Source organism: Choristoneura fumiferana, chromosome 14 (genome assembly GCF_025370935.1).
Source record: "Choristoneura fumiferana chromosome 14, NRCan_CFum_1, whole genome shotgun sequence".
Lineage (NCBI taxonomy): Eukaryota > Metazoa > Arthropoda > Insecta > Lepidoptera > Tortricidae > Choristoneura > Choristoneura fumiferana.
Genome location: NC_133485.1, coordinates 2,793,370 through 2,814,606, shown reverse-complemented (window position 1 = coordinate 2,814,606; position 21,237 = coordinate 2,793,370). Strand labels below are relative to the sequence as shown.

The 21,237-nt window shown below is 36.7% G+C and overlaps 2 protein-coding genes across 6 annotated transcripts in view; one reads left to right on the top strand and one right to left on the bottom strand.

Moving 5' to 3' along the window:
- The window catches only part of key (NF-kappa-B essential modulator kenny), a 41,597-nt gene extending 27,694 nt beyond the window's left edge, over positions 1-13,903 (top strand). Inside the window, exons 14-16 of one of the 5 annotated variants that reach the window (XM_074097143.1) lie at positions 2,411-2,605; positions 4,753-4,916; positions 10,311-10,381. In XM_074097143.1, the coding sequence (XP_073953244.1) occupies positions 2,411-2,605; positions 4,753-4,902 (345 nt within the window). In that variant the 3' untranslated portion in view covers positions 4,903-4,916; positions 10,311-10,381. Of the gene's footprint in view, positions 1-2,410; positions 2,606-4,752; positions 6,022-10,310 lie in introns of those variants that run through there. The other 4 variants (XM_074097145.1, XM_074097144.1, XM_074097142.1 and 1 more) reach the window with 4 other exon arrangements.
- A 531-nt stretch (positions 13,904-14,434) lies between these two features.
- ITP (ion transport peptide) lies at positions 14,435-20,724 on the bottom strand. Its single transcript, XM_074097150.1, is given in 3 exon segments — positions 14,435-16,169; positions 20,502-20,649; positions 20,652-20,724. Coding segments are annotated over 3 exon segments (330 nt in total). The 3' UTR covers positions 14,435-16,060.
- Positions 20,725-21,237: the final 513 nt, after the last annotated feature.

Sequence of the window (21,237 nt, the reverse complement as noted above, 5' to 3'; positions counted from 1 at the left end):
TCACAAAACACAGATAGTTCAGAAGTCAATCTCCATACAAGTGCGCTCGAGCAACGCACACATAGACACTGCTCACGGACACGATATCTCGGACCGGTTGGGACCAGTGCGAGCGCGAGTGCCATCCGCTTGAGACACGCGTCTGTGAACTTTTTTGTGCAATAATGGAGCAACGAAAAAAAAGTTATTCTGTTCAGTGGACGGCTGTTTAAATTAAATAATCGTGAAATTGGCGAAAGCCAATAACGAAATCGTCGCAAGATATTTTCTGTGACAAATTTATAATATAACAATGACATGAAACTTAAAATATTTTAGTTATTTTTCCATTCTTCCCGTTTCATTCTCAACAATAAATCAAACAACTATATAAGAGTGCCACTACCACGATAGTTTTTTGGTGCATAAGCCATAGTTGACAACCTTAGAGCGACCGCCGAGCGTAGGTATGAAAAGTGAAGTACATACAGGAGATTGACTTCTGAACTATCTGTATTTTGTGGTTTAATGGGGGAATTTCCAATATTTAAGACACCAAATGACGTTGTATAGAGAAGTATAGACAGTATAGACGACTAGATAGCCCAGTGGTTAGAGCACCTGACTATGAAGCTTGAGGTTCCGGGTTCGATCCTCGATCGGGGCAGAATTTTGTATGAATACCTAATACGAATGTTTGTTTTCGAGTTTTGGGTGTTTAATATTTATTTAATTATGTTTATATCTATTTAAATAAGTTTATCAGTTGTCTAGTAATACCACAAGCTTTGCTTACTCTGGGGACTAGGTCAAGTGGTGTCAAGTGTCCCGTGATATTTATTTATTTATATAGTCTGCCCAGCGAGTCCCGTCTCGAGCAATGTACAGCAAATCTCATTCTTGCAAGCAGCAATATAAATCAAAATTGAATTGCGACAAATGTAAAGCTAGGTCATTCACATTCGCAAGAATACGTCAACCGATATGATATTGTAGGCCAACAATTCAAAGGGCACGAACCTTGAACGCGCAACACGTCCCATTTTGGGGCGATCGCCAGGCTTTGAACTTCAGAGTCCGATTTTGACTAGGGATTTGATCATTCTGAATGAATGAGGGCTATCGCGTATGAATTCGCCACTAGAGGCGCTAGTGTAGCGTGAGGTCTCCTAAATGTCAAATCTCATAGTTTTGGGTGAGCTACGCGGGTTTATTTATAATTAGAATAAATTTGTGAATATTTTGCAATATCTGAAATTAATTATAGCAAATATGCGTTCCGGGGCAATGAATGTCTGTGTTTTGAGACAGTTTTGTCTTTCGGAAACCTTGGTCCTTCCTTTTTTCCGAACAAAACGAGGACTATGCAACACTGGCATGATCGATATTTTTATGGCACGGTATTAAGGTGTATTAAATATAATTTTAATCTAAACTTTGTTTTCACGCCCGTAATAACAGACTTTGAAAGCCATACTTAAAAACCTCACGCTACAGTGCGCCATCTAGTGAGACAAAAAACGATAGCCCTCATTACAATAAATGTTTTTGGGTCATTATTCGAACGTTTCTGGGTCAACGTTTTTGGGTCACGTTTTTTTTTTAAGAATTGGCTGTAGATTTTGATGTCGTTTTCGATTATTTTATTAACTCCCGACGCGAAAAGAGGGGTGTTATAAGTTTGACCGTAGCTTTTAAAAGGGTGAACCGATTTGAATGCATTTTTTTATTTGAAAGCAGGTTTTCTAGCGATGGTTCTTAGACATGTTATATCAAAATCGGCTCGGCCGTTTTTGAGATTGAACATTGAAGTGACAAAGTCGGAGGTTTTTCAACTTTTGTTGGTTAGGTTATGTAATCGGACGGACACTAACTTACTTACAGACGGATCGTAAAATATATGTGGTTGGTACGAGAATTTAGTAGATTCCTGCAGCCCCGGATCCAAGGGGGGCAAACCGGGGCACTTGCCCCGGGCGGCAGTTTTATGGGGGCGCCAAATCCTTGAGACAAGAAATGAAGAAGAAAAATGCTACTCATTGGCAGTTTTAACAGGTTTTCTCAAACACTGAAGGGAGGGGGCGCCACCATCAAGGTTTTGTCCTGGTTCGAAAAAATGGTAGATCCGGGGCTGGATTCCTGGGTAAAAGGAAACAATATTCTATTTAGTCTATCAGTTAGAGTTCGGGAATGGATGCCCGTGACGTCACTTATTGTAAAAAGTGTACGATGTAGGTGTGACGTCACTATATGTCCATATTTTTTGTTTAATTGACAATCCGTGAAGAGAAATCCGTGTCCGATATTTTTTGAAAATCTAACTGACTTACTAATTATTTTTTAGGAGTATAGCCTATTTTGGTGGAGGAAAAAAAGGATTTTTAAAGTATTACTTGACCACACTGATAACTTATCGCATTATTGTCGCCAGTCCCCTGTCGGGCCAGCCAGCGCCGCACAATCGCCGCCGTCCGCCGTACCGCGTCAACCGACCACCGTACCGCGTCAACCGACCACCGTACCGCATCAACCGACCACCGTACCGCGTCAACCGACCGCCGGACCGCGTCAGCCGACCGCCGCGTCACCGCCGGCCGCTTCGCAGGGCAACACTACTGGGAATATCGTAAGTGCCATGGTCAGACTATACAAACAGGGGGCCGTTTCTGGGGCTTGGTTAGTTTTTTGATGAAAATTAAAAAATCATAGGGGGTGCAAAAAACTTAGAATGATATTCGAGTTTTTGATGAAACAAGCACCTTTTTATTATAAAACTTTTTTCTAAAATTAAAAATGTCATTTATATTTTGAAACTTTCTCGTCGAAAGTCCGTATCATTATGACACCCATTTTAAATTATTGTAACGTATAGAACACGACAAAATAAGCTTCTTTTGATTGAAAAATATTTCTCTAAAATTAAAAATGGCTGAGATGGACGCCTTCAAAGATTGATATTTTGAAACAGTTTTTTTTTTCGTCGAAAGTCGTATCATTATGATTATGACATCTATTTTAAATGATTGTAACATGTAGAAAGCTGGCCAAGAGTAGAGACGATTGGAATAAGAAAGGAGAGACTTTTGCCCTGCAGTGGGACACATTACAAGCTAGTTAAAAAAAAATGTAGAACACGACAAAATAAGCATCAATTGTTTGAAAAATATTGGAAAAAATCATAGTTAAAGCCTGGTCACAACTCTATCCTAACCTAAACTCTAGGCTCTAGTCTAGTGCAGACATTTTCAACCGGTGTGTATGATGCATTGAAATCATGAATAGCTATTTTAATGAGAAAATAGTACTAAAACAACTACTAAAGCGTGGCTTGTGCGATTCGAGTTGTCAGGTTGTTATGGTAATCGAGCGGAAGGAATGGCGGGGTGGGTGGAACCCTCTACGCGCCAGTCCGACTCGCACTTGGCTATTTTTTACTGGTGTGCCGTAAAACTGATGAACGTAAAGTGTGCCGTTAAAACCAAAAGGTTGAAAACGCCTGGTCTAGGGGTAGGGCAGACAAGACCACGTGGATGTCATAATGATACGACTTTCGACTAAAAAACTAAGTGTTTCAAAATATCACTCTTTGAAGGCGTCTGTCTCAGCCATTTTTAAATTTAGAGAAAAAATTTCAACCAATGATTTTGATGTGTTCTACACGCTAAAATCATTTAAAATAAGTACATAATGATACTCTTTTCGACGATAAAAAAAAACGGTTTCAAAATATCAATCTTTAAAGGCGTCTATCTCAGCCATTTTTAATCGGGCAAGGGCTCTACTATATTTTATTGCTCTTAGTACTATCTAAACGGGACTGAAAATTTGAATTTGCGAAAATGAACCATATAACAAGGAGAGAAAGTTTTTTTTTTCCATTGCGCCTAACATAGTAATCCACGACGAGAGGGATAGTTACAACCGAGGCAGTTTGTCTCGTTCTTTCATCTTGGCAGCCTAAAAAAAAACTTTTGATAAAAAAGCCAGCCTAAAAAAAGAAGATGAGAAATGGTTTTTTGTGTATTTTTTATCATTAATAGAACAACGAAGTCAGAGAATTATTAAAACGAAAAAGTTTTTTGGTGTATCGTAAAGGATTGTAACCAACATTTCTTGACCAACCGTTTCGATTGTGGTAAGTGCTGAAATTGTTAGAATAGTTTTTTAGAAATGCTGTGGCAAACGTGCTGGGATCACCTGATGGTGAGTGAGCACTACCCATAAACACCCGGAACATCTGAGGATTGCAGATGCATTGCCAGTCTGGACGGCTAGAATGGAATCCCTCACGTGCCTGTTATTTCACCGGTTGTCTCAATCCAACCCGGAACACAGCAGCGCGTGCAATACTGCTTAGCGGCAGGATTACCGAGTAAGATGATGCGATTTCCGTTTACACAAGTTCCTACCAGCATAAAAAAATATATTTGAGTGTAGACATTTTATTTAAGCAAAGAATTGGCAGGCCTCTTACTAGGTGGACTGATATCACGAGAGTTGCGGGTGACCGGTGGATGCAAGTGGCTAGTTCTAAGAGGGAGACCTTTGATCTACTGTGGACGTCTTCCGGCTGATGATGATAAGGCAAACCGAAGCGGATAGATGCTTATCAAAATATTTGTCCATTTTAAACCACTCTACGAGCCAAATTGTTCAGGAGCTCCGAAGGACTCAGAGCTGTGTCCGGTGTTAGGGATGGACCGGTTGGAATCGCTGCAGCATAATGATTATAATAATGATGATGTTATTTAAGACGTATTTGTAAATAACAAGGTGCAGAAGAAGACACTGACAAGGACAGTATACAAACCGCCAGAGCGGGAGAGCACGCCTCCGCCGCCGCGATTCGACTGCCCCGTGTGCGACAGAACATTCCGGACGCTGCCACTGTTGCAGCACCACGTTGACAGCTGTTTACTGTGAACTGTACTGTCAATGTATGTCTAATTTTTGAGCGAGCACATGAATTTATACTTTATATTAATGAACGGAGTGAATCTTTTCGCGTGATGCATAATTATAGTGTTTCTATTCTAGCGGTTAATGTTGAATAATATAATGCATTAGGGTCGATCAACTTCTTCTTGTACCTCGTTGCCATGGTTACGTCCCCTGGACAACTCTTGAAAACCACGAGTTTCTATATGTTTTCTGTGGTTAAAATTTATCAAGCTTACATTTTTGTCATAGTTATAAGCTCATTATTTTATGGACTAACTCTTAAGCACATTAGTCTTGTATATTAAGGCACTTGTCTCACCGCCAGCGAGGAAACGATTGGCTATCGACTATTTTCTCGCTCAAGAAACGACCAAAAGATATAAGATCCTGTGTGAGTAAAAGAGACACATAAGTATATTAATAGTTGATCGCTGGCTGTTCACACTGTCGGCGAGAACTCGCTCTTACATCTTTTGTCGCAGCGACAAGAGCTATAAAACTCGCTGAGCTATAGATACTCGCTCAGCGATGTCAGCTTGGCGGCCGCCCCGCACGAGCGAGTCGAGTGGAGCGAGTAATCGCCCGTCGCACGCGAACACTCGCTTACAGCCGAGCGACAAAACTACACTCGCTTCTCGCTGCTCGCCCACTCGTTTCTAGTTACTCGCTTCTCGCTCATCGTCGGCGGTGGGACAAGTGCCTAAAGCAGTTTTTTTTAAAGAAACTCTGTCACTGTTGTCTCTTGCACAACGGGACAGAATAACAAAGAAGAAAAAGTTGATGGATCCATTAAATCAGTTGTTTAATTTAGTGTGATTAAATTATTCTTATATTTTTTTGAGAAAAAAGTCAGTAACAGAGTATAAAAAAGTTAATGCATTAGGGGCTTTTTAGGGTTCCGGAGCCAAAATGGCAAAAACGGAACCCTTATAGTTTCGCCATGTCTGTCTGTCTGTCTGTCCGTCCGTCCGCGGCTTTGCTCAGGGACTATCAATGCTAGAAAGCTGTAATTTTGCACGAATATATATGTAAACTATGCCGACGAAATGGTACAACAAAAAATAGACGTAAAGTGGGGGTGATTTTTTTTCTCATCCAACCCTATAGTGTGGGGTATCGTTGGATAGGTGTTTTAAAACTATTAGGGGTTTGCTAAGACGATTTTTCGATTTAGTGATTTGTTTGCGAAATATTCAACTTTAAAGTGCAAATTTTCATTAAAATCGAGCGTCCCCCCCTCTTCTAAAATCTAAACCGGTGGGTGGAAAAATTTGAAAAAATTCAGGATGGTAGTAAGTATATCAAACTTTCAAGGAAAACTATAACGGCTAAGTTTGCTTGAGAATTATTAGTAGTTTAAGAGTAATTAGCAGCCTAAGGTATAAAATATACCTAAACATGGAAGATTCCGTATAAAATACGAAATCCTTAGAAAAATATTACTTAATTTTTTCATAATGGCTACGGAACCCTATTTCGGGCGTGTCCGACACGCTCTTGACCGGTTTTTCTTTTTAACCTAACAAGTGTAAATGAGACCGCGGGGTGCAGCTAGTGATGAATTAATTCTGCCTTTTAATACACTCTTACGCAACTGCTTGCTGAACTTACATATTTATACAGGGAGCCCGCGAGGATTCCGAGGGATTTTAACAGAGTATTCCTGGGCATAAAAATGACATATAATGTGCGCTGGATTCTGCTCGGTGTTTGTAATATTTCGACGCTTGAAAGGAGAAATTGCCTAAGCGATTTTTTTACATACCTCGTGTGTTCATAAGTTTTGAGACAAACTTCGAGATTAAAAATAAAACAAAATAATACTGGCAGCTGTTTTATTTCTTTTTCTAATTTTGAATTTGGAATGTTCGTGTTCTATTTGTGCATTTTAAAATTCATTTCAACTATTTTTCTCGTGATGAAGGGAACAAAAGAATTACGTGCGACTGTTATTTCGCTTCATATGGCTGGAAAAAAACCAATGGAGATTTTCCGTGACATAAAATGTTTTGGGATAAGCCGCAACTTTGTGTATTACACCATAAAACGTTACAAGGAGACTAATTCTCTGAAAGATCGCCAAAGGAGTGGCCGCCCGAGGTCTGTAAGAACGACTGCGAATATCAAAAAAATTACAGAGCGTCTTCGTCGAAATCCGTGTCGCACTCAGAAGAAACTCGCTCTGCAGACTAACATTTCGCGTATTTCAGTCAACAGAATATTGAAATACGATCTCAAGGTGAAGGCTTACAGTCGTAGAAAAGTTCACTTCCTAAATGATCGCCTCCGTAAATTACGACGCGAACGTTGTCCAGTGCTGCTTAAGAGACACGATGCTAAAAAGATACTCTTCACGGATAAAAAATATTCACGGTCGAAGAAAAGTTCCACCGACAAAACAATTAAGTTTATGCCAAAAGCAGCAAAGATGTTCCAGCTTCAGCACGAAATGTCTGGCGTACCCATCATCCGGCGAGTGTGATGGTATGGTGGGGGGTTTCGTACGAAGGTGTCACTCCACTCCATTTTTGCCAACAAGGCGTGAAGGTGAAAGCAAAAAATTATCAAAGTGACATTTTAGAAACTGTGGTGAAACCCCTGTCTAATACTTTATTTCATGGCAAAGAATGGATTTTCCAGCAAGACTCAGCACCGGCCCACAAGGCTAAAACGACTCAAGCTTGGTTAAGAGAAAATTTGCCAGACTTCATCGCGGTGGAAGAATGGCCACCCTCCAGTCCTGATCTCAACCCACTGGACTACTCTTTGTGGACTGAATTGGAACTCAGGGCCTGCCAAAAGTCCCATCCAAACTTGGATTCTCTAAAGCGGGCCCTCATCAGAGAAGCGAAGCAAATCCCACTGGAGAAGATTCGTGCTGCGATTGAAGACTGGCCCGAACGTCTAAGAGCTTGTATAAAGAATCGAGGCGGTCATTTCGAGTAGAAATTGCATGTAATTGTTGGTTAGTGTCAACTTATCATTAGCTGAAAATTTTATAAATATAACTTAATTTTTGAATTTTTTATGTAACTTTTATTTCGTCTCAAAACTTTTGAACACACGAGGTATATGGAATCAGTAAAATTTACTGAGAATTTTTCCTTTCAAGCGTCGATTTGCATTTTACTATTAAAATTTATTATAAAATCTCCACGGGCACCGTCTATATTTTTTTACTCTGCAACATACGCCATACATTGGATAGTGCAACTGTTACAGCAACACGTTTTATAACTAATAAGTACTATAATTTAAACCTAGTTTATATTGCAGCTATTACGGCTTTGGACTAATGCTTTTTATGTTCAAATACCACTCATGCTTATTTATGTGCTATTGTTAAAGACATGAATATATTATATCTACCGTTCCTTTTTACCGATGTATACCTTGTCATTGTTATTGAAAATACAAACTGAAATATAGATGCACAGAAAAACCAGAAAAATAAGACCAGCACTGGGAATCGAACCCACCACCACCACCAGTGACCAGCAGTGGTGTAGCGATATAGCACGCGGTACGGAATACCGAGGACCTGGGTTCGATTCCCAGTGCTGGTCTTATTTTTCTGGTTTTTCTGTGCATCTATATTTCAGTTTGTATTTTCAACTTAGGTTTTAATTACGGGATGACCGTAAAAGTAAAAATTTGGAATTGAAATAAAAATACAAAAAGATTCCAAAAAAACAATTTTAATTGTTATGGAACTTTACCATGTCTTAGACTGCGTTTCTACCAGAACACATCTCTGGAGGAAACAGCGGAGCGAGGCGAGGTAATGAGGCGTTTCTATTGGTTTATAAAAAACACATTCCTCGCAACATATGCTCGCACCTCTGGTGGAATCGGAGCCTTAAATGCTATCCTACTATAAAGATAAAGATAAAAATATAAGATCAAAATAAATGTAGATTTAGAAATTATTTATTTGTAGAAAATTATACTTTTTTAAAATTCTGATGTATTTATAAAAGATGCATTTGTTATGTATTTATATTTGAAATAAATTTTAAATATTCCTCTTTATTTTTCATTATACTGTAATATTTATTTCTGAGTTGGCATAATAATGGTGAGTTTTTTTTTTGTTGGTTTGACCTTTGAGTAGAATAACCGAACGATCTAACAGTTTTCAATAAATGCTTTTGTGCAAACGATATCATCTTTTTAGTTTTCCTCCTTAACAAATCACTACCTGAAACCATCTAAAAAAATATTTTTAAACTTAACATTTGTTTGGTATTGAATTTATTAACAAAAATCACATTAATACATGTTGTCTTAAAATTAATCCAGAATGTTGGGCTGAACACCCTTACCCTTGTGAATGTTTTGTAGGATTTTTAATTGTGATCGACAATTGATTCCATACATTGATCGATGTTTAAAGTGTACCACGTCTAAGGCCTGACAGACTACGCTTTCGATTTTTTATCTTTACAGGGGCGTTCATAGTAAGCAAATCATATGCAGAAATATTCGGAAATAATTTCAAAACAACTTGTAGATCACGCTTAACCCTTAATAAGCCCCATTTATTGGGTCATACTACCACAGAATCAAAAGAAACACACAGAAAGTTCGATAGCTGGAACACATATTTACCTGACAAAGGATATTTTTAAAGCTAGTAGTATTTTCAATAATTTCAATGGATATTGTAACTTATAACTAATACAATAAGGTTGAATTTCCAAGTCGATGCGTGTGGTCGCTAAATCGCCTCTACCTTTTTAAGGGTTAATACGGTATTTGACAACTCCTGAATTTGCGATATCCTATTATATTATTAAAAAATATAGACAAAGCCCATGTTTAGGAAAGGAAAAAAGTCGGTGAAAAGTGTGATTTAAAAAAAAAACCGTACTCTGTCTATTTCTAAATCGTTTTTGTTTAGGTTATACTTACGTTTGATGTCACAAGCTGGTATAAAATACTAGTGTTCTCTCTCTAATTTTGAATATCAAATCTGTATATTATAACTCTGTTATAAAAAACGAATTGAAACAAAACATGAAATACCTATTATACTGTTTTTAATACCTATTAAAATGTATATTTAAGTGTTTTTATTTAAGTACATTTACATTCAATTCATTCATTTCATTCTTTCGATTTTTTTGCAATCAGTACTTTATGTAGCTGTGTGCATATCAGTGGCGTGGCGTCAGATATTTCCGTGGTAAAGCCGAAGCAAAGATCGCTTACATTTTTCATATTAATTCACCACAACTCTCGTAGCACTACCTATACTTCATGAGGCCAAACTTGAAGCTTTTCTGTGCTCAAAGCTTTTGTTTCTTTTATATGTGTTATTTTTGCATGGATGTGTGCGTTTTGTTCTTTCAAAATTAAAATGAATGTTTTTTTTTTTCATCCCTCAGGTTTACAAATGTCCGAAGTGCTTGCGGTTCTCGAGCGAGCAGTACCAGGCTATGGAGGATCACTTCGACTTTTGCTTGGATGACTTTTAAGCACTTAGCAGTAAGTCTCTTTCCAACCTAAAAACTTTCTATGCTACTATCCCTGTCTTATCACTGAGTTATTTATAGTGCAAGGAAAGTAAACCATAGTTGAATTATTAAAATTGTTAAAAGCCGGATATTTGGTAATTGCCATCAAACTGGTAATAGGTGATTTTGCTACACTGTTACCGCGGCGCGTCGTTGGCGGTGACACGCATTTGTTTCAACTCATACCATCTTCACGCCCAGCCAACGTCGCGGCGCGTTCATAGTATGATTTCAATTTTATATCAACCAAAATGATTGAATTATTAAATTTAAAGAGAATCAAAGAACAAATTTTTGCCTTAATGAACTTGCAGACTGCATGTTATAACCATTGAACTAATACTATTCAAATTTGTGCAGTTACGAGTTAGAATATTTAGAATTTTAGATATCAATGTAAGGTAGAAATACAAACATAATAGCATCCAAATATTCGACCGGTGGACTTATATTATATACAGTATTAGTTTTTAAGTGATTTGTATCAATGTTTGTTCCTTTTCGGTGCTTTAATTATTATTTTTAAATGATTTTTTTTTAATGAGTATGAAAATGGGATTTCGTAAAAATCGATAACAAAACTGACAAGCGGCGCTTTTATCGCAGAATAAGTAAAGTACAGAAGCCTCACTGCCGTACAAAAGTGACGTTTAGGCGTAAGAATCGTGCCTCTCTGTCCATCGCATAACTCGTATTGATTCGCACGCGGCACGTGTAGTGGAATAGCACACTCTAGGGGGCCTCAGACATGTACTTGTAGCGGAAAATAAAATCGCGGAGTGAGTCGCGCTTGCTTTTATTTAGCTCATGGATCACTACCTAATGGATAAACTTACCTAACTACTCGGCGAAGTAGTGGGGTCAAGTGACATATTATAGCAGCGCTTGTGTTCAATACTTTTATTCATGCAATTAAATGTTAAAGTATAATATTTTTGGGTATATATGTTTAATTCCAATGAGATTTTTAATAACGGAGCAAACAATTTTGTTAAAAAATAGTTTTGCATTTTAATAGGATAACATTTATCCATGAATTGTTTGGTTTATGTATTTGCTGAATTTCATTCAAATTTAAGGTTGTTATTATATTGTCACATACATGTAAGTAAAAGAAAAGCTACGAAAAAAAAGTTGATTTTTTTGCTTTATTATTTAGTTAGCAGACATACAGACGGAAATAAACATAGCGTGCCCTTTTTAGCGTAATATGTTTTGAATTTGTATTATTTTTTATTGAAGATTTGTAAATAATTAAGGTTAATCCAGACTTGTTCCACCGACATTTTTTTGCATTCAGAATTAAAAAAAAACGATTCACCCAAATACTAAATGGCTATGATTGTTCGGGAAAATGAAGTAGGTATAAAGGAGTTCACCATTCTAACGCCTTAGACTACCTTAATACCATCGTGGTCTGGTCACACAGACTAAAAAGCTGTCAAAATAGACGATTCTCTGTTTTTTATAGTTAAAATGTATTATTCTTTAGGCTACAACAGATAAGCAGAGGCCACACCGTCGCGGTTTCTAACCGCGTGACTTTTTGATACAAGTAAACATAAAACTGCCAGTGCGGCCGCTTGCATTAGATTAATTGATTCACAAAATCACGCGGTTAAAAACCGCGGCGCTTAAGCGGTAGTGCAGCCTCGGCCTTAATCCAAAGTATTTTTTTTTAAAGACGTGGTGCTAGGCTAAGGCGTTAAATGGATTGTTTATGGTGGCACTTCACTTCGTACGCATACAAGATGTTGCAAAAGTATTATTTAGATTGAACATCCCTGGTTCTTCATCGAATACATTTGATGCGGTATGCTTTGAAGATCAACCAGTAATTCATTATGAATACAGGAGAAATTTTATAGGGCTGGTCTGTCAAAGTAACTCAACCTTCTGCTAACATATTCTGGATTCATTTTGCAACAACCTGTATGTATAGTGTAGTATTGAAATGTACGGAAAATTAATAACGAAGTGTAGTTCCACTTTTGAAGTCCTTTTTTGGGGAGAGTAAGAAAAGGCTGTATTGATTGACTTATAATAAATACTATTATTTGAATTTGATTAATACTGACATTGCGACCTCAATTTGATGTGATAGTAGTAATTTCATTAAAAAACCTTAAAAAAGTTATTATTGATTAAACTTTCCTATCTTGATAGTGAATTTATTGAGGCCTCTGAAATTTAATAAAGGTGATTATGGATACTTATTATTAGGTTATAGTTTTAGATTACAAAGTTTAGTGTAGAATTGACATATCTTTCCATATTTTAGATAAAGTGCTTGTCTACTTATAATAGCACTCTGTATACGTAACATGGACAAACTATTTTTATAGAGTTATAATCAGATCATTAGTATTCCGTCTCTCCTGCCTTAGTCTAGTAAAAATAATGACGTAGTTAATGCGACATATGAAGCGCGAGGTTAGTTTAGCTGGGCTATTATTAGATTTAGAATATTAGGGTATTCTAAATCGATGGGACTATATGACCAGCGTTTAACCATATTTTTGAAAAGCACACTTTTCTTAACTATTTATAATTTGTAACTAATTCGATTATAGCTAATTGTGCTTTTTGTTTGTTTTGTTAGCTAGTAAGAATATTCAAATTTAAAAAAGATTGTTTTTGGTCATTCTTAAAATAAATTCAAACTCCATGCTCGCATGCTACTACGACAGAAATGTAACGCTACTGTCTATGCTAAAGACATGCTATTAAAGTACGCAAAAGTGCTATGGAGACTGTTTTCTTTTCTAGTTACGTACCTAGAACTCCTGGAAGTTGATTTAAATACCGAGAGTGGTATGGTGCGGTTATAACACAAGAAACTGAACTATATTGTTAGTAGACATAATATGTTTGATCATCTTTCAACTAGTGTTGTTACATACGTTGGAAATGTTACCCTACTTTGTACGCCTAAGGTTCGTTTTTGGCTGCCATAATTGGCAAGCGATATAGATGTACGACTTATATATTTTCATTCATCAGTGCCATTGTATTTTTAGATTATTTTAAACCTTTTCCAATGCATTATATATTGCTTTTGCAGTTCATGTCTTTCAATTGTAATTTTTGGCAAAATAATTTATGTTCAGGGTACTTTTCGTACACTTCATTTGCATTGCCTCCCAATCTATGTTCACATACCAAATACCGCCAAGTTTTAATGTAACTAATTTAAAGCCTTTTTTATATAAAATGACATTTCGTATTTATCGAGATATGATTAAAAATATGTACCTACTCTTATTAGTTATTTTTACTCGATGACTGATGTATTGAGAGTTGATTATAATATAATCGTGATCAAAATCTTGGGAAGGCATTATTCATTTCATTATATATTTACGTGATTACTGTGATTCGCACAACTTGTGTTAATGTGTCAAAATATTGTAATAATAAATAGGTAACTGTTTGTAATAAAATATCTACTTAATGAACTAAAATGATTGTTTTTCTTGTATTTGTGGCTGACTTCTTTCTATTTTTTAACTAAAACTTTTGGTTTTAAGGAAATATCAAAACTAATCTAACTGAGCTAGGTTTGCTTCCTCGAATGGCTTCTGGTTGAAAAATAATAAATCTTGATTTAAGGTCTACCCACTATATCGCATTATACCATGACCGTAACAGGGTGTCAAGCAAAAATATAATATTTGTACTGAAAAGTGTGAGATTGTAGCCGTTTCTTAACCAACAGTCGCCGTCGCGTACCATGCACGGAGCGTCAAAAACGGTGCTGATACGCTTCTTATTGATATGACACGCCCTTGACATGTCGTCCGTTTCGTGTTACATTCCGTGCCTGATACGTTCTCTTTACGGTCATCGTAGGTTGAGACCATAAGTGTGGTTATCTGTTTAGTGTCACAATGTATGCAACTGTCAAGCTAATAACCAGGTGTCACGACTAAAATTGAACTGCAAGACAGTTTATACGCATATTTTAAGGAAGAGGGTATAATAAAATTCATCAGTGATTTTCGAAATGAAATATATTTCACGGAACCCGTAGCGTTTCTTGGCTGTTTTTATAAAATTTACAAATAGAGTATACATCTACTAAATTTATACAATAATACCACAGGTCCTATAAATTGATACATCTCTCTAATCGATAGTTACTCTAACTTGGGATATTGGCACCATTTTTCTACATAACTGTAATGAACTAATGAACAAAAAATGCTCCTCACACACCGACGGTCCTTACGTACAACTCCATATCTACAAAAATCATTTTCATAAATATAATTCCAAATACGAATTTATGAAAACGACTTCTGATACTTGTGACCTTTTACGCAAGGACCGTCGTTTATCTACGTCAATAATGTATTTAGTGTATACAAGTGTATTCAAACAATACATTATTATATTTATTCAGCTAATAGATTTATAAAAGTGAGATTCTAGACAGAGAAAGGCGAGACAATTTTCTGTTGGATAATACTAAGTATAAACCGCTATGTATACTATGCAGGCCGTGTATACAATTGCTGTACATACGCAGGACAGGTATTCAACGTAGATTGGTACCCGCGACTGCATATAACATTGTGCAAATAAATAAACCGTAACAATAAATAATTAGAAGTATATAAAAATAAATCTTTATAAATACTTAAGCCTAAAATTAAATAACTAAATAAATTCAACCTCGCGCCCTGTAAAACTAAACGATTAAGCGAAAAAACCAATTACAGTGAACTAATGATTAAATAAATTTTACAAATACACTGAACGCTCATTTGTATATTTAATTTATAGTAATCAAGGTAAATTCTATAAAATAATTGTGATGGATTCTTCTGTTCAGTATTTTTGTAAAACTTCTCAATGATAATGATAATGTGTTAAATATGGTAAAACATTGGCGACGACATTTCTTAGAATGTTACTGATATTAATTGGTAATATTATTCTTTATCTAGTAGCTTACATGTAGTTAAAATTCATTTAGAATAGCGGAGGGTTAAATAGCTGCTATTAAATACCTATCAAAAGTTAAGCCACGTGTGTGATTCTTACTAGAACATAGCATATTTAATTTTAGATCACTGGTACATAGTCATCGATTAAATAATCAAAATAATTAGAAAAAAGTGGACATCAAATTATAAAAAAAGCGTAAGTTTATATAAATACTGGTTTTGGAATGCGTCGCGATACTTGAGTCAGTTGATGGCCAGCATCTGAACTGGAAATCTGTCAATTCGTATTAAACAATAGATAGTAGTACCTAGGAGGTGAACGAAGTTGATTAAACCTTTAATGTACTACCTACACTCCTGTGGCACCAAGCTTACACAACACTTAATAAAATATACATTTCGTTTAATAAAATACATAGTAATAAATGTCCTTAACACTGTATACAAGTTATCTAATACAAATTATGATAACATTACATTTAGTTGCAAACATAAATAAATTTATGCCGCTTTGAAGACTAGAATACGTTGAGGAAAGAAAGCAGGCGTCGTTTAGGAGGAACTCGACTGTTTTCTGCTTTGGCAAAGCGGTGGAAGTCACCGTTGTGCGCGAACTCCGCGGGTCAAGATGGCGGGCTTCACAAAATGGCGGCGGTGTGGCTGTGTGCGTTAGCGTTTCCCGACGAAGTCGACCATTTGATCTATTTGTTCCTCCTCGTCGTAGAGGTACAAAGACTCCATGCAACCCTTGAAGTAGGGCGTGGTGAAACATTTTGCCCTGAAACGTTACAGAATTAATATTAGGCTTTTTATCATAACTGTGCTAAAAGTAGAGGGGAACCTTGAGTCAGATTAGATATAAAACGCTAGAAAAATAGTGTCCTTGATTATATATTTACTTTAATTTTCGTTATAAAAAAGCGAGAGCTTCAATTATTTTAAAGATTTGATTAAAGTTTTTAGACAATCCCCTAATTATACATTGGCTTGCCTTTGCCTTTGTGGTAGAGTTTTAGCCATTTTGCAAAGATCTCCTTTATTGGAGGCGTTATGGAAAACTTCGTCAAAATAACATCGGCTTTTTACCATCACTCTATAAAAGCAATAATCGTAAAGTGTCAAAGGATCATCGTAAAATGACTCTACCATAATAAAAACAGATTTTTTTCCTATTTATAAAGCAAAATATCATAACAACTCTAGTAGGCGTTTGTTTCTACTGTTTGGTATATAACCCCCACAAATATTTATACGTGAGTTAGAAACAAATTATACTATTTTTCCATATTTACCGAAATCAATTTACAGTGAAAGGGATATCAGGCGAGTAACACTTAGGGGCTGTTTCACCATCCATTGATTAGTGGACGGATTACTGACGGTTAAATGTGATGCCGTCTCCGTCTATTCGAACAAAACAAATAGAGACGGCATCACACCTAACCGCCAGTTAACACTAATCAATAATAACTGACGGTTAAATGTGATGGCGTCTCCGTCTATTCGAACAAAACAAATAGAGACGGCATCACATTTAACCGTCAGTTAACACTAATCAATGGATGGTGAAACAGCCCCTTAATGTAAACATTTAAATACAGGTGTTAATCTTAAATCTAAAATATCTGAATCAGAGTAGGTAGTACAAGCTTGAAACAGATGTTAGAAAATATCAGAAGATTAAAGATAAGCTTAAAAACTAATACACAAGAGTGTGCGTAGGTAGCTAGCTACTAAGTACTATAATTATATTTTACTAACTAATAGAGAAGACTGGTAAGCCGAAGTATCAAGCTATTTAGTTCTAGACAAAGCTTGTGGACAGAATAACTTACTAAGTATCTATCTCAGTTTCTCATATAGGGCTTATAGCAGCAGTAGAGTTAATGTTACAAGTACCTACGAGTAAACTGTAGAAGTGCAAATCTGTTTTAACGACATTAGTGGGTCAGAAAAATATTTATTGCTTTCGAAAATAACGCCACTTTTGTGGCTTTTGGAATTCATACGCGGCTGTTAAAAGTATGTGGCTTCAGAGCATTTTTTTATTTAACTCTAAATCCAAAGTATTTTAATATTTGAAATAAACGAAAAGCAAACCGTCGCTTCATCCATCACTGTCGAAGTTTTTACTGTCGATTCAAAATTAGATTTTAATATGTATGTGTATATGTAAGTGTGTGTTTGTATGTGTTTTTTTATGTGTAGTAAGTACCTGTATTTTGTATCGTTTACTATTTCTAGTGTACAATAAAGAGTCGCGCACCTTGAGAATAAGACTGTCACTAAACAAAATATGTCAGCTTGCAAAATCAAACTACATTTTTGTGTTAAAATTCTTTCAGTGTAATTTTGAGAGATGACAAATTTTGTTTAATGACAGTCTTATTTTCAAGGTCCGCATTGTTTTGTATTGCAAGTACGTTACGGTAGATAGGTACGTTAAATAAACATCTTATTTTTTCATTTTTTTTAACTTAAATCATTTTACCGCGTTAAAGTTTTAAAGAGTCATTGTGTAATTATTATTACACAGTGTTTTTTAAACTATTGTCCAAGTGCAGTTAAGGTGTTATTTTTACCTTCGTGCCGCGTTATTGAATATCAGCGTTGAGTCAGGGGGTTTTCCCTGATTTTCCTTTTTTTGCTGTGCATGCGGATAATGATTGTGCCCTAGTTTTTCTCTACCTAATTGCTATGCTAAGTAGTCAGTTATGATAAATCGACAGCATTTAAGATTAATAAGACTAGATATTTGTATGTTTTTGTGTCACTTTGGAGGGCTTGGCCCGCTAAGACGTGCTGCAAAATCAAATAACTATCACTTAATTAAAAATTAAGAGTAAGTGTCATGCGATTAGTAAATCTAGCACGCCTTACCACGAGTAGCTTTGAACTAAAAGAATTTCCTTGCTCACCCGCGACCTTATGATAGTTAAGCTTATGCAAAATATGCGTGTTCATGCAGTTCCTCCACCTCCACACTGTAAGAACACACACAAATCACACAAACCCATCCATCACCACCACCACACCACACTGACGCGTTTCGAACTCAACCAGGCCTCATCTTCAGAGTAACACTAACACTACCCAGACCACCAGAGTATTTTGCATAAGCTTAACTATCATAAGGTCGCGGGTGAGCAAGGAAATTCTTATAGTTCATTGATATGGACCTTCGCAAAGTAACGCCTGATTCAATAAATTACGAGTAGCTTTGACGGCGTTCGTTTTTTTCTACCTAGCAGTATATAGAAAAGATATACAGTCAAGTTCTTATACTTCCGAGCAAAAATTCAATCAAAAATAGCTGAACGCTTACACCATTAACAATTAAGCATTTTCACATATTTTTGATCAAATTTTTGCTCACAAGTAGAACTCGACTGTACACTAAGCGACAAGCTTGAAGGGCTTCTTCCAATTTGATATCGCTTATCGATCACTGCTCTTATGATGAGAGTAGATAAGTGCAAAATGGAATAGGAAAATGGTAAGCGTACTATGTAGGTGCGTAGTGCTGGAGACAGTTGTAAGAGTGCGTGCAGTTAACCCCAAGGAAGAAAATAAAATAAAGGAAGCATTAAGATGTGTCCCCATCACGAGCATTCATTCAATCGACGATCAGGCAAATATAACTGCAAATACAGCTAGGCGAGCACAAAATAATATTTAGATGCCATTATTATTAACGATGATTTTCAAAATATTTTTTCGCTTATAGTCCTTGAATGTAAACGTCATGGTTGATATGACTATTTATATAACGCACACACAACATCACGCCCGTATTCCCAAATGGTGTAGGCAGAGCACACGAAACGTTACCGCTTCGGAGCTACTTTAGCAATTTTAGGTTTTAAGTTTGACAAAAACGGTACAATAGTGACAGGTTGCTAGCCTGTCGCCTACGGTATACCTTAACCTATTTATCTTAAGTCGCCTCTCAGGACATCCACGGGAGAAATGGAGAGGTGTAATTCTAACCCGACACCACACGGGTTACGGGTTGATTATTTAAACTTGTCCTTAATTCCAAAATACGAACTTCATCTTGCTTTACGGGACAAAGATGCATAAATTTTGAACATACGATTTGGTCATGTTAAATATTTGCTGTTATATTTGAGGCTGTCACATGAATGCTCGAAAGGACGCTGCTTTGAAGGAAGGATAGAACAAAAAAAAAATCTGTAGGTACCTAAATCCCTGGATCGGCCCCGTGTAACTGTTTTATATACGTCTTGAAGAGCTCTAGTTGATCTGTCTCTTGAAGCACCTCGACGCAGCCCTTGAAGTAGTCTGTCGTGAAACAGTCTTTCCTGTTCCCGTAAAACAACATTAGCATACGGATTTGAATCACAGAAAATGAGGGTAGTATCGTGCCTTGACAACAGCGCCATCTGTTGGTGCTTGATGAAACTTGGTGTGGTTTGAGCTAGCTAGCAAGTTTAACATGTCTGTCATTTTGTAGCAGAATTTTTGTACAGACTGGCATTGTTAACTCAAACCATGCAAAGTTCAACTCTGAAGTTTAAAGGATGGGCATCAGCGCCATTTTCGGATGTTCATTCAACTGTTTTTGTATGATTTAATTTTTACAGAGAAATTAATCACAAAGACGCTCACAACATTTAGTACTTACAGAGCTTGACAGGGTTTACGCCATTTAGCGTCAAACAAACAATGCTCAACGTAATTAACGTTTTGCAAGGACCAATGTATTCAAAATTTGGTGGATTTTCTTCTCACGTTTACTAGCCAGCACTTATTTATAGTATAATGTGTATAGGTACATTGTATAGCTACATATATTGAGATCTAACTTTTTTTTGGCCGGGCTCGTACAAATTTGGGCGTGAGAAGAAAACCCTTAGACTCTTAACAGACAGAGTGCTCCAGAGGTCGCGTTTTAGCTCACATTAAGTACATTTATTATATTATTATTCCTGTCATTATTTATTTGCTCTGCGGACAGTGTGCATTTTGCTAATTTGACTAGTGCGTATTTTCCTCCATGTTTTCTTTTATAATGTCGCTGTTTCTTTCTTTGAACATGAAATCGGGACCGCTCTGTCTGAGAATCCTTATTCCGAACCGAGCTCACCTGCATAAAGTATAGAGCTGTGCCTCCCTAAAGAGATTGTAGCAGTCGTCGCAGATGCGATCGAGACGCGCGAATATGGCCGCGTCGTAGACACCCTTGCACTGGAGGTTGAAGAAGGAGCGGCGAGCCACGTGGTGCGCGGGCGCGGCGGCGGCGCGCCCGCGGCGCCCAACGCCAGCGTCAGGAGTGCCGCGCACGCCAGTTGCACTGAGCTTAGATGCATCTGAGGAACAAACAGATTATAATCATCAAGAGTTCACAATGACAGATGTACAGATCTATTGGTTAACCCTTGAAAAGGTAGAGGCGATTTAGCGACCACATGCATTGACTTGGAAATTCACCCTTATTGTTTTAGTTATAAATTGCAATATTCATTGTAATTATAGAAAATACTACTAGCTTTAAAAATATATTTTGTCAGGTATGTATTCGATAGCTGCTTTTGATTCTGTGATAGTATGCTCCAGTAAATGGGGCCTTATTAAGGGTTAATAATAGTTAATAACTTAATATAATGTTTTTTTTTGTGATCGGATCTCAATCGAAATACCACGGCACCCGAAATGTCAATCAATTATTGTATTAGCAAAGAGTATAAGCACCTATATATTAGTTTCCGATAAAATAGGTAGGTACGATGGAAAACCATTATGTACCCGTACTACTTTTGAATTTACGTTACAGGGATACTGACAGCACCAATCAACCGACGTTCTTTTTATATGCTTTCATA